General features: G+C 46.7%; 1 protein-coding gene across 1 annotated transcript; it reads right to left on the bottom strand.

Moving 5' to 3' along the window:
- Window positions 1-2,065: 2,065 nt before the first annotated feature.
- On the bottom strand, window positions 2,066-12,978 carry ADCK2 (aarF domain containing kinase 2). Its single transcript, XM_065743452.1, has 10 exons — window positions 12,816-12,978; window positions 12,489-12,626; window positions 11,534-12,453; window positions 10,692-10,838; window positions 9,078-9,206; window positions 8,386-8,481; window positions 6,152-6,403; window positions 3,531-3,659; window positions 2,898-2,951; window positions 2,066-2,346 (listed from the first exon to the last, which is right to left on the bottom strand). The coding sequence occupies exons 1-10, from the start codon at window positions 12,976-12,978 to the stop codon at window positions 2,203-2,205; spliced, it is 2,172 nt and encodes a 723-aa protein (XP_065599524.1). The 3' UTR covers window positions 2,066-2,202.
- Between the last annotated feature and the right edge of the window lie 453 nt (window positions 12,979-13,431).

Raw genomic sequence — 13,431 nt, 5'->3', positions numbered from 1 at the left:
GTGTGCTAAGGTATAAAATAAGGGAAATAAAATATGTGATACCGTGTCAGACCCAGAGCCAAATACAAAATCTAAGTGCTGCAGCCTGACATTCTGTGTCCACTTGGAAACACATAACACAGTTTCTGGAATATCACTTGACATTCATCCCTGTTACAGGAATACATTTTCAGTTATAGTAGTTTCTAAAAATAAGGTTGAGAAAACTCACAGAAGGGAGCTGTTCTGCAATCCTGCTTAATCTGTTGCATGGCTAACAGTTTCTTAGCGTTACATCTCTGATGGTGTTCCTCCAGAGATAACTGAGGGGTTATGCGTTTCACTTTCCCCCACAAAATGAAGTTTAAAAGCTAGGTCTCCCATCCAGGTGGTTACAAGCTCTTCTAAGGTCTTCATAGCTAAAAGGAATATTTGTTACTTTGGGATCCATAATAAGCATGATCCATCCTGAGGTTTATGTTTTAAAAAATGCAATAGAAAACAAAGATAAACCTAAACCTAAGGTGAACACTTTGAGTTTTTGTTATTGTTTTAAAATTAAGGTCTTAAAGCATTTGGTTTAAGCTCTGTTCAACCTCGGGATAAAGTTGGCTGAAATTTGCTGTTGGTGGTTGTGCCTAAGAGCTGCATGATAGATGGGAACTGAGCCCAGACTGCACACGTTTGCAGTGCTGTGCCTGAGCCTGGCACCCACTGGGCACAGCCATGCAGTGGGGCACGCACACTAGTGGGTGATGGGGTGCTGGCAGCACAAGGACATTTTCTTCAATGTGAAGTTCAGAGGTTGCTTCCTCTGCTTTTTTTGTTTGTTAATGAAGACAGTTATTTTACTCAAAATCACACACTATTTATGACAATAACATACCTAGCTTTGAGTTTAAGCCTGCTTAGACTCAAGCCTACAGTTTGAAAGCTACCATTAAACTCTGCTGCTGCTTTTTATCCGCAAACATTTGGAAATGGAGTACTTAGTGATTGAAGCACACGAAATACACAGAGCAGACTTGTAAATCAATTTGTCAGACTTCATTTATATATCATTAATCATCATTTTATAACTGCCATTAAACAGATCATCTGCATGCGTGCTTTCTCTTCGTTGCTTAACCAGCTGAGAACAGGCAACAGCAGAGAGCTGTGTGCAGCTGCAGTTCCACGTGAAGCATATCAGGGAATACATTTAGCATGGCAATATTTCTGATCATTCATAGGCTTTGTTTCTCACCATAAAAAATAAGGCCATAAAATAACATTAAGAATTTCATTAAAATTACTGACCGTAAAAGCTGTATGATCTAGCTCATCTGTTGGCTTTAATTATTTAATTTAAACATTCACAGTGTTTTCCGTTCTTTAGGAAAACTTTCTGGACGGACTCCTTGTTTTGCAAACTGCCCAAGGAGAAAGCAAACCAAGCCCCCACATGTGAGTTTAGGCTGGGTGAGGGCTGGGAGGGAGGGAAAGACAGAGAAGTGAGGAGACTTTTTTTTTATGCTTCAGCAAAAACTAGGAGCAGAACAAGTATTCCCAAAAGTTGTTTTTATTATGGAATTGGTTTTTCTGCCATACATATATTATACAGTGTAGTTTAAAAAAAAAATTATATATCAATATACCAGTCTGTCATCCAAAATGACCAAGAACAGACTGCTCCATGCAGGAACTCAGGGCACTTCTACAATAAAAGTAGAAGTATAAAAGACAGAAAGGCTTATTGGATTTTTTTTCAGCCTGAATTACTTGCTTAGGTAGCATCAGAACATCATCTCTTACATCAGTCAGCAAATTGATATTTAACCTAATTTATTTCAAAACAAATTTGATCACTGAACATCTTAAAAGACTTTTAGGCAAGTAAGACTGCTTTCCTCATCAGCCTGCAGTGATCTTTTACACACAGACTACATGATATGTCAGTTAAAAACTACCACAGCATATTAGCTCATAGAACTGCATAATTGTAAGAGTCAGAACTCTCCACATGTGCAAAATCTTCCTGGAAGAGGAAGGCTTCTGAAACAGTGCTCATGAAGATCCCATGCCTGGTGCTTGGCTGATAGACTGAAGGCAGAGTGTGGAGGGTTATCACCACGGGGCACTTCCCTGTGACACATGAAGCTGTTCTCACCTTTAGCTTCCTCCCGTCAGCTCACAGGCACCACAGGTAACCCGGCACCACGAGAGGGCAGCAGCCACAGGAGTCTATTCCAGGACAGAAGCTGCAGTTCTGATGAGCAGTGGTTTAGCTGCCTCTAGAATGTCCAGTTCAGGGTCCAGTGACCGACCAAGACCTTCCAGAACCATGATGGCAAAGATGATGGAAGCAAAATTGCTTTCAAGCTTCACCTAGAAATACAAGAGACATTGGACCTTCTGAGCTCATTTCACAGAGGTTCTAGCTCTGGCTAAGTCAGGGGGAAGGGCTGAAGCAGGGAAGGGCTTAAGCACATCAGGAACTGTACTACAACTTCATTGCTTGGAGATTCAGAACATTCTGAAATCCAGCAGCAGTCAGAAAATAAGAACATAGTTTCAGGGGAAGCACCCTAAGACAATCCAAAAGTTTCTTTCTCATTTCCATATAATTCTCCATGCTACAGTAGCAGAAGAATTACTCACTACTACTGATGTGACAGTATCCAGCCTAATTGAACACATCCAGTTGGGTAAGGGGCAACTCACCTTCTGAAAGGCCACAAAAGAACTCCACACATCACAGAGGAAACAGGCCTCTGCTCAGCCCAGACACAAACAGCTCCCAGCCAGGCACTACAGCTGCATCAAGGTACACCAGGCACTAAGAAATTACAATCATGGTCCCCCTCCTTGTCAGCCCAGTGCCTCTCCCTCCCCAGTGAACTTCCAGCTGCTGAAAGCAGACTGTGACAGCTGCTCACCTTATGCGTCATCAGTAATTTAAACACGCTTGAGAGGAGATTTGCCACCTGGAGCTAGAACACAAAAGGAGAAATTAATGGCTGTTCAGAGTACCTGTATTCAAGAAGACTGAGCCACACGCATGACAGGTAGGATTCAAAGTGCAACCGTGTTAGAGGTGGGATAAGACTACAGGGCTGAGGACAGCCAACAAGGTGTGATCCTTCCCACCCTGCCCAGGATAAGGAGTTCAGCTCTGACCCATGGTTTTATTTGCCAGCCCAAGCAGGGCTGAAAACATCTCTCAGAAGTACATGGTGGGCATTAATTTCCTCAATAACTCTACTACGTTCTCTGAAATGTCAGGCTGGCCTTAACCAAAAGGTTGCAAGCTGTAACATCAGGTTTAGTGACTCCTCAGAGGACTGTAGGTGTTAGAGATCTTAAGAATGGAACTAAACACATGGTTTCTTTTTGAGTTACAAGGAATTAAAAAAGGATTTTAGAGACTTTACTCCATCTGAGATGCTAAAGCTCCAAGTAGTGCGTGGTGCTGACAGGATCATTGCTGGCCTTTCCACCTGGCCCACTTTAAAAGCCAAGCTGCACTGTAGTACAGCTACCTGAGGGCGGGATACAGTTTATGGACTTGCCTTTCCTAGAGCAATGGTGTTCCTGCGAACTTTGGTCACTAGTTCTGCCATCTCAGCTTTGAATTGCTCAATATCCTGGCATTGGTTGGCCCGGGCATGATGAAGAATCAATTCTGCCACTTTCTCCCCCTGCGAAACAAGTGGAAAGAAGAATCAGCAGAACTAGATCACTGTTACCAGCAGGTCTACAGGGAGCTGCACGTCAACCCTGGAAGACCTCTGCTGCAAAGGTTCCTGGAGGAGACACACTGCAGGGAGAACTCCCAGGGCTACTCTCTCCCGTTCCAGTCAGACATCCAGACAACCAACAGAAGCAGGTGCAGAAAGACCAGAATTGGGCCAGAAGTATTAATATCTGGCAAAACCTTGCTCTGTTTTTCTTTTAGGGGAGGATACATTAAAAAAAAAAAATCTCTCAGTCAGAAGTTTCAAGGAGAAAAAGGAAGCCCACAGGACTAGAAGAGCAGATAAAGGTGTAATGAAGAGCATCCTCTAATCTTTCTCTATGGACTAAGTTCAGCCTTCCATTTACACTGTGGAGGAAAGAGATGATGCCAGCACACTCAAGGAAGAGCAGTATACAAGCTTCACTTGTGAGAAGCATTATAGCTCTTCTAGGAAGAGAAGTCTCACAGCAGCGGATAGAGCCAGAAGCTCTGGGTTTTGCTATGAGATTTGATGTAGAAGTTTTTCACCTGTAGATTATTTAATAGACCCAACATGAGCCATGAGGGATGGGTAATCAAATGTTCACAGCTTTTGCTTAGTAGCTGAGAAGTCTGGCACGACAGGATGGGCCTCAGTAGATTAAAGGTTAAAGTGTGTCATGGGGCCAAAAAAAGAAGGAGCAGCAGTGGAACAACACTCTGCCACCACAAAGACAAGTTCTACTGCAGAAGCGCACACAAGATCGGTGGCAGCATGCATCCCCTCATTGCCAGCCTGAAGCCAAGAGCTCAAACAAGAGGAGTGGATGGAGGCAAGTCCATGCCTGGGGCTCTTTGCTCACTCCACACCCACAGGTGCTTTCATGCAACAGGTATGAGGCTCTGGAGCTGGAATGCCTCCCTGTCTGTAGGTGATGTCTACCTACACTAGAAGAACCAACAAAATCAAAACTAGAAAAGCCTTCCTTGACCCAGTATCAAGCTTACATCCTCAAAAAAGAGGCAGGTATTAGTTGTAGGTGTCTCCTCCCTGCAGGGGACTGAACACCTATTATTTCAGGCAGATTCTCTTCTTAGAGAAGTCTACTGCCTCCCTAAGGCTTGGGTAAAGGACTTCCCCAGGAAACCTCCTAGCCTGGTATAGCCAACAGATCACTTTACACTACTACTACTCCTACTACTGTGGGGAGCAGTGAAGTAGCTACACACAGTTCAAAGCCATCAAAAGGGACTTCAGGGCCCTGGGACATCAGCTAAAGGAATTGAGGGCACAGATCATCTCCTCTGCTTCCTGTACTGGGTAAGGACATTGAAATAAATTGAACGATCCAGTCTATAAAAACGTGGCTTCCTGGCTGGTGCTGCCACCAATACTTGGGGTATTTTGACAACGGGATGGCCTAGATGACACCATGCTTGCAGGAACCAGCTGAGTTTCACCTCTCTCAAAGGTGGAAGACAATCCACAGGAAAAAAATTAGCAAGGCTCATTTGCAAGGCATTAAACTAGGTTTGAAGGGAAAACGGGGATGAAGGGAGGATGAGTCTGCCCACAGTAAAACATGGGACTGTACAACTAGGTTAGAGGGAGACAGTACTAGTGGGACCCTCAACCTGCTGCCCTAAAATGTGCTGGCAACATTGCTGCACAACTGAAATCTTAAAAACAAGCCAGGGACCACGGAGACAACAGGAGAAGGCCACAGGGAAACACTTCAAAGGAATTAAGGAGTTATCCTCCAAGAAGATAACAAGACCAGCTACTCAGCTGAAGTGCCTCTAAACCAATGCATACAGCACAGGGAAACAAACAGGAAGAGCTGGAAGACGCCACACTACTAGAAAAGCATGATGTAGTTGCTGTCACTGAAACCCATTGGCATGATTTCCATGACTGGAGTGTGGTTATTGATGGCTACAAGCTGTTCAGAAGGGACAGGTGAAGAAGGAAGGGAGAAGGCATTATCCCCCATATCAGGAAAGGAAGAGTGTGTGAAGAGCTACCCTTGAAGAACAGCCATGAGCGAGTCAAAAGTTAGGGGTGAGAGAGACAACAAAGGGAGCATTGTGGATAGGGTCTACTACTGGCTGCCTGACCAGGTGGAGCATGTTTATGAAGCCTTCTTCCTCCAGATAGAGGAAGCGTCACAAAACTCAAATGATTCTATAAGCAACCCCCAGGCAGCTTAAGTGGTACCAGAAGCACTCTAAACCCAAGAGGGGCAGTGGCCGCTTTCTGTCAAACACATTCAGTCTCCTGGCCAACTGAACTCGCTCTATTTCAGTAGCCTGTTGCTTTAGGTGAGCATCTTATCTCTGTCTGGTAGGTTTTCCAAGCTAGCAAGTATATTCTGCCCTCCTGGAGAACAGAGAACTACAATTTGGCCACCAGGCTCTCTAGATGTTTCCCTTCCCCACCAGCCTCAACTACCTAACACCACGAACAGGCCTCACCTGGCCCTGGACCACAGCTGTGAAAACTGCTCTGAAGTTCTGCATGTCGGCGCTCTGCAGTTCTGCCACGATGCCCGCATCCAGCAGCACCAGGCAGAGCTGCCTGAAGGGTGGCTGCACTTCCACAATGAGCGTGTCACACAGGTCCACGATGGCCGTCTGCTCTTTGCAGCTGGTGCTGACACTGGCTGTGCCTTGCACAAGGATGTTCCCAGGGTGCAAGTCAGCATGGACAAAGTTGTCAACAAAGACCTAAAAGATGAGCAAGTCTTAGAGCAGCTGATTCCTACCAAACCTGCCCGCACCAAGCCCCAGGCAAACAGCAGGGATTCATGCAGTCTGTTTTCTACTGCTGTTAACATGTGACATCTTAGGCAGCAACAAAGCAAACGGCTTCTGCCAAAGATCAACTGGGTTGGAAGAGTGTGAGTGCTACTCTGGAGAGTCAGCAGAGCTGCATGAAGCCATCCTGCACATCTGTGAGAGGTAAGGTACAACAGCAACAAGCTCCAGCAGGCAGCTCTCTCCAGCAATTAGCCCTGCACTGGGTATAGGGTGGTGGGCCATGGCAACAAGTAACACAGTAACTTTGCCATTCATTGGTATGGGGTTTAGTGCATGGATAGATTTGTCTAGTCTAGCACATCGACCTACATTACAGCTGTATTGAAAAGTAAGGAAAATAAGTTAAAAATAAGTTAGAAGAGGAAACAAATGTATACAGCACTACCCTGTCTCTGATAGCAGTAGGAAGCAGCAGCAAGAGGGCAAGCACAAGGTAATGCTTTTCCACCAATATTTCTGGCAATCTGAGGCTGCAGGATGGCCTACCCCAAGCAGATTATTTTGTACTTAGTAGATCTCTTCACCTATGCATTTGTCTAATTCTCACGTAAGTAATTACAAGAATATGAAAATAGGAGGTTTTTGGGAGCACTGCTTGAAAAAAAAAAATACAACCTCTGATAATTTCATATCCATGTAATTGTTCTAAGAAATTACAAACAATAGATCCATATTAACTCTCATATACCCATGTCATTTTTATCAGAAGCTGCTGTGATTTCTGTGCTTTTCAGAACTGAGAGTCCTAATTATTTCAGCATTCCTACATAGATGCCATTCCACACTGGCAATCATCCTGGCTGCCCCCCCTCTGCACCCTTAGTTCCACTGCAGCCCTTGAAAGGGAAGATGCTGGACAGTGAGGGATTAGAACTGAGGAATATCCAAGAGATGGGTATTTATTTTACATTTGGCTATAACATTGCTTCTTTGCTCTGCAATTCTTTCTCTTTTTTAGTCCTAACATTTGCTGGCTTTCTTTTTTCCTTTTTGCTTTGCTCCTAAACCATTAAATCTAACATAAGCATAAAACTACCCATTGTAGTTCTACCATTGCTTCTCTGAGTAGTAAAAGCTATTTCAAGCTACCACACCACGTGAAGTTAAAACAGCAAGCTTCCCTGTTGCCTCAGCACGATATTGCAAGTACCAACTGAATTCTACCTGACGCTCACTGCTCTCTTGCTCAATACCAAGGTTATTTGCAGCTCTTCCCTGCTAGTTCTCATGGCTCCTCACAAGTCAATTGGCTCACCTCTCAGCATGCCTTTCCAGAATATTTTTTCTTATCTGGGCCATGAAAGAACTAGACAGTCAGAAGTTGAATTAAAAGCTAAAACTTATAAAAAGGTAGTTTTAGGTTATTCAGTCATTTACTCCTACCCCATCTCTTTTCCTTGTGATTTGCATCCACAGCCTCTGCAGAGCGTGGTATCTACTAATTACATTGCACTTAACAGCATCTGGGCAACTGTGAATGAATATTCATTAAATGGATCAATGGGTTTGGTAAGCAATGCTCTGACCACATTTTACAGTGGGACCCTACCATCTCCCTTCTGCAGCTAAAGGTGCTCCACATCAAAGCCTACAGCAGTGGTGTACATAGTTCAGGCTTTACTAAGTCATGTCTTACACTGCATGTGAAGCATGGACCCTCCCTCTGTCAGCTCAGGAGCTGTACAGTGCAGCTGGCAGCCCAAGTCCTGAGCTATCACAGTACCTGACATCCATGGGCTGGCTCCAAAAGGCACAGATGTGTCTTGAGTCCATGTGGTGAAGATGCGGGAGCAAAGAGGTTCTCTCCTTAGCTACAGTGTCCTATTACCCCAATAGAAACGATTCTGCAGGAAAAGAACCTTCACTTCCAGCCTCTGTCAAGTGCCTACCATCTTTAGGAGCATGTCCATGCCCATCTTTGCGAGTCTCTGCCTCAGTTCTGTGGCAACCTCTGTGTGCAGGTAGCGTGAAATAGGCTCGCTCTCCTGGTAAGAAAAAGAAGAAAAAAAAAGTGGAATCAAATATACCTTTGTGTCCTACATGTAATCATAACTTTACCTAGGTGCTGAGAGATAAGGAAGTACAAATAACCTAGAAAGGACCAGCTCACTGCAACTGTACCTAATGAGATGGTAAACGTGAGAACATCAAGGGTTTGTTCTTTAGAGAAAGTGTGCGGCATAGCCTGGGGCAAGAGACCCTTGCCAGAATTGCATGCACAAAAACTATGGCTGAGAGTAGCTTTGGTCTATGACTCAAACATCCACAAGGAAAGTGAGGCAAGCATCAGAAAAGTGTTGTGTTACTGAGCTCTGAGCTTTGACCCACCCCAGAGGAGAGCTGGAAGGTGGCGTTGGTTTGCAAAGCACAGGCAAGGACATGGTGGCTGGACATTCTACATTGGTGGTCAGCTTGGTTTCAGGCCAAGTGTTTAGTTCTATATGGAGCTGTCCACCACCTGTCTTCTGGGATACACTGTTTGCAAAGACAGTAGAAGAGACACTGAAGAAGGACACCAATCTCTTTAAGTAAGAGCATCCTCCTGCCTATGACTGCTGTTCCCAGACTGTGCAATTCTTACCTCAAATGTTTCCACTAGAACATCTGCTGTCACCAAAGGGCGAACAGGAGTTGGGAACTTCACAAAATCAACATCTACGAAATTCTGTCGGAATCGCTCCAGATTTCTGGCTTCGTAGTGCAAGTCAATCTCAAGGGAGAAAAAGGAGATTGGGAATGCTATTAGATGCAATTAGATCTTCAGGACCTTTCATTAGGATATGCCTGTACAGTGCAGCGCACAGTACCAACAAACATGGTTAGAAAGCCAGAATTAAAACAAAATAGTGATGCTTCTTACAAGCTTATAGTCTTCCTGAAGGGAGAGCACAGTAAAAGATTGAGTAATGAGTGGTGCACAACCCAGCACCTCAAAAATACCCAAGAAATACCATAGGAACAGTGTTTCAGAAAGGTCCAGGACTGCCTTATTTTCAAGGGTGAGATGGATCCTGAACCAAAGTTTACTGTCTAAATAGCGAGGCAGGCTGGCAAGTTAGAAGAACTGCAGCCCTAGCCTCAATTAACACTGATGGGCAGCTGGAGCAGGAAGAAATTAAACATAACACATACAAAATAACACACTGTGAAAAGCCCTAGCCACAGCTCTTCGGTGATTCAGTGCCTTGACCCAAGGCTCCTGCCCAACAGTGTTCTTGTACGTTCTCCTGTCCACCACTGCTGCTCAAGGACATGGGAGAAAAGATAACCTTGCTTCACTTCTCTCACCTGGCATTAGGAAATATCCCAGACATACTCCCTGTCCTTTCAAAGAGAAATGAAAAATGACAACAGGCCAATGACATACTCTCCTTATATGGACTTTTCAGAATCCAGCAAGAGTTCTGTCCCACTAAACTAGTCCTAACGACCTTCAGCCCCATATGAATACAGCTTACAACATGGATTGTTGAGTAGATTTCTTGCACTAATAGAGAACAGTTCAAGTTTTCAAAATTTAAGACTCAGACTCTTCAGTTCCTAGACACAAAAATGAAATTAGCAGGTAACAGTTTAACAGAACCATAAAAGCAATTAACTCTGTAGCAAAATCTTTGTGAATTTGGTAGCAGGGATATTTCAGCTCTTTGTGAACAGAGCTACTTGCAAAGTTCAACTTCACTCATACTATGAGTCTGATGATGATACAATATAGAATACTGACTCATTTAAGAGGGTATTAATTATTGTAATACGTATACCTCAAGGCTAAGAAACACGACCAGCACAACCAGATTGTAAATGTAGGATAAGAGAGAAAAACACAAGTGAGCACTCATTCAGAGATTCTTTTCCTCTAGAGAGGTCTTTCACCAGTGTTCAGCTTTCTGTCATGACCCTGCAAAAATGACTGCAGTTACACTAACCTGCTGATCCAGTTTGCTAGAAAATATACTTCAAATCATAGAACAAATTTGTAAGTCTCCTAAAGATTGTTAAGATTCTCTGTTCCTTTGCTTATACCGTGTGCATGTAAGTTTTCCTGTGCAGTATTTGAAGTGCTTGATTACGTGAAATCATAATTGAAGGACAACCAAACGTTCATCTAATCCTTTAAAAAGTAACAATATGGATGGAGTTAGAGCCAATCAATAGCAAGAAACAGTTTAATTTCAGTAAGTGGCACTGCACAAACCTGCTGAAGCATAAGTTTCTCAAATTCTTCCACAACCTCTGTCAAACTGAGCCACTTGAATCCAGGGAGAAGTCCAATGATGTAGCTACCCAGCTTCATGAGAAACAGATCCATCTGGACTTGGTGGACTAGCCCTGGGTGCAGGACCTGCATGGGAAAAAAATGGTGGCACGGTCAACTCCCAGAACACTGTAAAAGTGACAGTCCATTTCTATCAACTACAATGATCTATCTGGGGGCTAACAAGGCTTCACCAGACGGTCCTCAGAATAACTGTTATTTTGCCATGGATTAAGCTGTGAATAAACACTCCAAAATTTTCAAAGGGAAAATCTCTGTCCCAGAGCCTACAATTCCACCCAATGCCATTTCCCCTTGCTTCCATCCTTCTGCCCTCTTCTTGCCATGTAGTATGGACTAGTATTTGGAACAGCTCCAGCGTAAAATTTCTTTAAATAAGTTTTGCTGGGAAGAACATAACTGTTCCAGATTTCTCCATATGAGGGAAGAACAGGTCTCATTTTCTGAAATGTGAAACCAAGATTTATATTCATTCTCTTAAAATACATCAGGCCCTGGTAATTTTTGGCATCCAGGTGGCATGTCAAACGGTACTATAGGGAGGGTGCATACTGGCGCTCAGAAGAGCTGGGACCACCACTGCCTGGATTGCAGCTGGCTGGATCCAGAACTCCAAAAGAACACGAGGAGAGAAAGAGCATCACCCCTCTCACTCTACTTGGTCTTATCCAGCCAACTCTCCTCCACTGGAACAACCACCTTCCTTGTCTTGTTCTGTGTGCTCTAAATTCACAGGTCTGCCAGTAAGATGTGCCACTTACTTTAACAGCTACAGGTGTGAGGTGCCTGGCTGATGGCGGAATTGGTGCAACCACTCGCTCCACGCGGGACGTTCCACTTTCAGGACTTCTTAGGGAGCAACCAAAGGGGCTCAGCTCAGCCTCACTCCTCTCCTCCCACATCCCCTCGCTCTTCCTCCTTCTCAGCCACCTGAAGAGGCCTCTGAGGCCTGACGACACTTCCCACGCCTCAAACACAGACCGTAACTCAGAGCTCCGTGCCAGCCCCTTGGCTGGGGGGTCAGCAATAGCCATGAGATCGACATAGGCTTTATACACCTGTGCCACGCAGCCTGAGCCGACAGGCTCCTGGCTGGGAAACGTAAGGACGCTCCTCCAGTCCTCTCCAAAAGCCTTCCTCAGGAGCTCGTCGGTGTGGCCCCAGGGGTGCGGGCTCACCTCAACGTGCAGCTTGGAAAACTCATCGCAGAAGGCCTCGGAGAAGAGATCCCTACGGGTGCTGGCCCACTGGCCCAGCTTGATGCAGGTGGGCCCGGCGGCCTCGGCCGCCCTCCGCAGCAGCCGCAGCCACAGGACGGCCAGGCCGGGCCGCAGGAGGCTCAGCGGGTAGAGCAGCAGAAGGGGCCCGAAGCGCAGCAGCAGCACGCAAGCCCGGAGGCCCAGCCGCAGCACCAGGCCCAGCCGCCACAGCAAACCCCGGGCCGGCTGCTCCGGGCAGCGCTCCGCAGCCCACACCGGCCGGCCGGCCGCCTGCCACCTCCCTGGCCCGTCTCGCAGCCCGGCTGCGGCGGGCACCGCCAAGGCCCCGGCAGCCCAGCACCGGGCCCGCAGCCCGCCGCGCCCCGCCGCCCACCCGGGCAGCGCCCCCCGCGCTCCGGAGGCCCGGCCCAGGCGGGGCAGGGGGAGCAGCCGCGCGGCACACCACAACATCGCCCGCCGCCGCCAACGGCCGCCAACGGCTGCCAACGGCCGCCAACGGCCGCCAACGGCCACCGGGCCGCGGGGCGGGGATGGAAGGCAGGGCCGACCCATCGCTGCAGGCGGGCTGCTGTGGTGCTCCCCTTAAAGAGGCAGCGCGGGGATGGCACCGCTCTCGCCCCCCCCCGGCTGCGTCCTCGTGTTTGTTGGGCGCCGCCATGGGTGCCGGACCCGCGAGGGTGAGGGCATAAGCAGAATATTCAGCAACCCCGAGCAAAAAGCAGCGTCCTTTGACGGCTGTCATCATTCTGTACAGAAATGGAGAATCAGAAAAGTGGGAAAAGACCACTGAGATCACCCAGTCCAACCAGCATCCCATCCCCACCGAGCCCACTGAGCACATCCCTTAGCGCCACATCCACGCGGTTCCCAAACACCTCCAGGAACGGGGGCTGCAGCACCTCCCCGTGCAGCCTGTGCCAGCGCAGCACCGATCTCTCTGAGAAGAAATGTTTCCTACCACCCGACCAGAACCTCCTCTGTCGCATGTTGAGGCCACCGTTTTTGTCCTGTTGCTGTTACCTGGTAGAAGAGTCCAACTCCCACCTGGGTTGGAAGAGATCTCAAAGACCCTAACACTTCTAACCCCTACTTCAAGCAGCATTGCCAGCATACAGCTCGATTTGGAATGTGTGTTACAAACTGCACACCTACTCAGGGAAGAAATCTCCTTGCACTGTTTTTAATGTACCCTTGGAACTAAAATCCTGTAGGAAAAATGCGTGTACTTTCCAAACCAGCCTTTTCCCTTACTTTAGCTCAATTGTGTGCAAACACAACCATGTGCCGGTTATGGCCCTGTGCAGGTGAGTGGATGACTCACGGAGCCAGACCCCGTGCAGTGTTGTGCAGCAACCTTCCACAGAGCCCAGCAGAGGGCTGATGAGATGGTGGGGGGCCTGGAGCATCTCCCTGATGAGGAATAGCAGAGGGACTGCTCA

Source organism: Cyrtonyx montezumae, unplaced genomic scaffold (assembly GCF_038088225.1).
Source record: "Cyrtonyx montezumae isolate F1298 unplaced genomic scaffold, pur_monq_1.0 scaffold_3, whole genome shotgun sequence".
NCBI classification, from domain to species: domain Eukaryota; kingdom Metazoa; phylum Chordata; class Aves; order Galliformes; family Odontophoridae; genus Cyrtonyx; species Cyrtonyx montezumae.
The sequence above is the reverse complement of the archived record's forward strand: the minus strand, read 5'-3'. Positions and strand labels throughout refer to the sequence as shown.